The 1818-nt window shown below is 52.9% G+C and overlaps 1 protein-coding gene across 1 annotated transcript; it reads left to right on the top strand.

Annotated features, from left to right (window-relative positions):
* Positions 1–518: 518 nt before the first annotated feature.
* LOC308228597 (olfactory receptor 14A16-like) lies at positions 519–1496 on the top strand (the record flags this gene model as incomplete). Its single annotated transcript, XM_080631973.1, has 1 exon — positions 519–1496. One exon carries the CDS (start codon positions 519–521, stop codon positions 1494–1496), a length of 978 nt encoding a protein of 325 aa, XP_080488099.1.
* Between the last annotated feature and the right edge of the window lie 322 nt (positions 1497–1818).

Genomic DNA, 1818 nt, shown 5'->3' with positions numbered 1-1818 from the left:
CAAGTGCAGGGCAGCTGGGAACAAGAGTGATGGACTCTGTAGCTCTCCCGACTATGCACTGATCCACAGGCTGCTGAGCTCTTTCATCTGTCCTGTCCTAAGACTGATCGCATGCTCAGTCAGAAAAATTAGGATTTCTACACCTAAAAATAGCACTTCTCAGGTGAGAAACTTCTGAGATAATCCTGACAAAGTCACACTGAGGCTCTGCTCTGCAGCCACAATCCTCATAGCTGTGAGTGCAGGCACTGAACCTCTGTTACATCTGATGCCCCTTGTGGGTATTGGAGCTTTCACAGCTTTGTAAAACCCGTGCAGTGGCGCAGAGCTGAGTCCATGGAGCCACAGTGCTTCAGCCAGCACACTCAGCACCAGCACCAGGAATGGGAAAATGCATTTGAACTTGAGGGGATGGTGGAAATCTTATGGGAAATGATCTGGTTTTATCCTGAGAAGCCTCCCCTAACCTGTCACTGCCTTTTTCTGCTCTGACAGTGCCCCATGCCCAGAGGCAGCAGATGGCCAACGGCAGCTCCATCACCCACTTCCTCCTCCTGCCATTCGCAGACAGGCGGGAGCTGCAGCTCTGGCACTTCTGGCTCTTCCTGGCCATCTCCCTGGCTGCGCTCCTGGGCAACGGCCTCATCATCACCAGCACAGCCTGCGACCAGCACCTCCACACCCCCATGTACTTCTTCCTCCTCAACCTCTCCCTGCTGGACCTGGGCTGCATCTCCACCACTGTCCCCAAATCCATGGCCAATTCCCTCTGGCACACCAGGGCCATCTCCTACACAGGTTGTGCTGCACAGGCCTTTTTCTTTCTATTTTTTATCATAGCTGAGTTTTATCTCCTCACTGTCATGTCCTATGACCGCTACGTGGCCATCTGCAAGCCCCTGCACTACGGGACTCTCCTGGGCAGCAGAGCTTGTGTCCACATGGCAGCAGCTGCCTGGGGCGCTGGGTTTCTCACTGCTCTGCTGCACACAGCCAATACATTTTCACTGCCCCTCTGCCGAGGCAATGCTGTGGAGCAGTTCTTCTGTGAAATCCCCCAGATCCTCAAGCTCTCCTGCTCACATTCCTACCTCAGGGAAGTTGGGCTTCTTGTGATTGGAGCCTGTGTAGCATTTGGCTGTTTCGTTTTCATTGTGGGGTCCTATGTGCAGATCTTCAAGGCTGTGCTGAGGATCTCCTCTGAGCAGGGCCGTCACAAAGCCTTTTCCATGTGCCTCCCTCACCTGGCTGTGGTCTCCCTGCTTGTTGGCACTGGTATCTTCACCTACCTGAAGCCCCCCTCCATCTCCTCCCCATCCCTGGATCTGGTGGTGTCAGTGCTGTACTCGGTGGTGCCTCCAGCAGTGAACCCCCTCATCTACAGCCTGAGGAACCAGGAGCTGAAGGATGCTGTGAGGAAGCTGGTGACTGGATGGGGTTCAGCAGCCATACGCTGCTTGCTTTACCCAGGAAAAGGCTTCCAGTGTAGGTCATGAGAGGACAAGTCTGCCATTCCTGCTTTACAACTGTTTTCCTGTTTCAGTTTGTTGTGATGTTGTCTTCATAGAAATGTCAGTTTTCATCTCCTCCTGTTTAAGTAGCCACTTGTGTTGTGTGACCCACAGCCTTTGTGTCACTGGAGGTCTCTCACTGTATTTAAGAGAAATAAATGATCCTGCACCAACTTCTTCTCTGTGCTATGTCCTCATGTGGCAGGAATGAAGGGGAATGAAATCAGTTTTCTTGCTACTCCAGCTCTGGGATGGCTGCTCTGTACCTGGAGCAGGAAGAGCTCTTGGGGAGCCCAAGGGCTGTTGG

Source organism: Psittacula echo (genome assembly GCF_963264785.1).
Source record: "Psittacula echo genome assembly, chromosome: 19".
Classification (NCBI taxonomy): Eukaryota; Metazoa; Chordata; class Aves; order Psittaciformes; family Psittacidae; genus Psittacula; species Psittacula echo.
The sequence above is the reverse complement of the archived record's forward strand: the minus strand, read 5'-3'. Positions and strand labels throughout refer to the sequence as shown.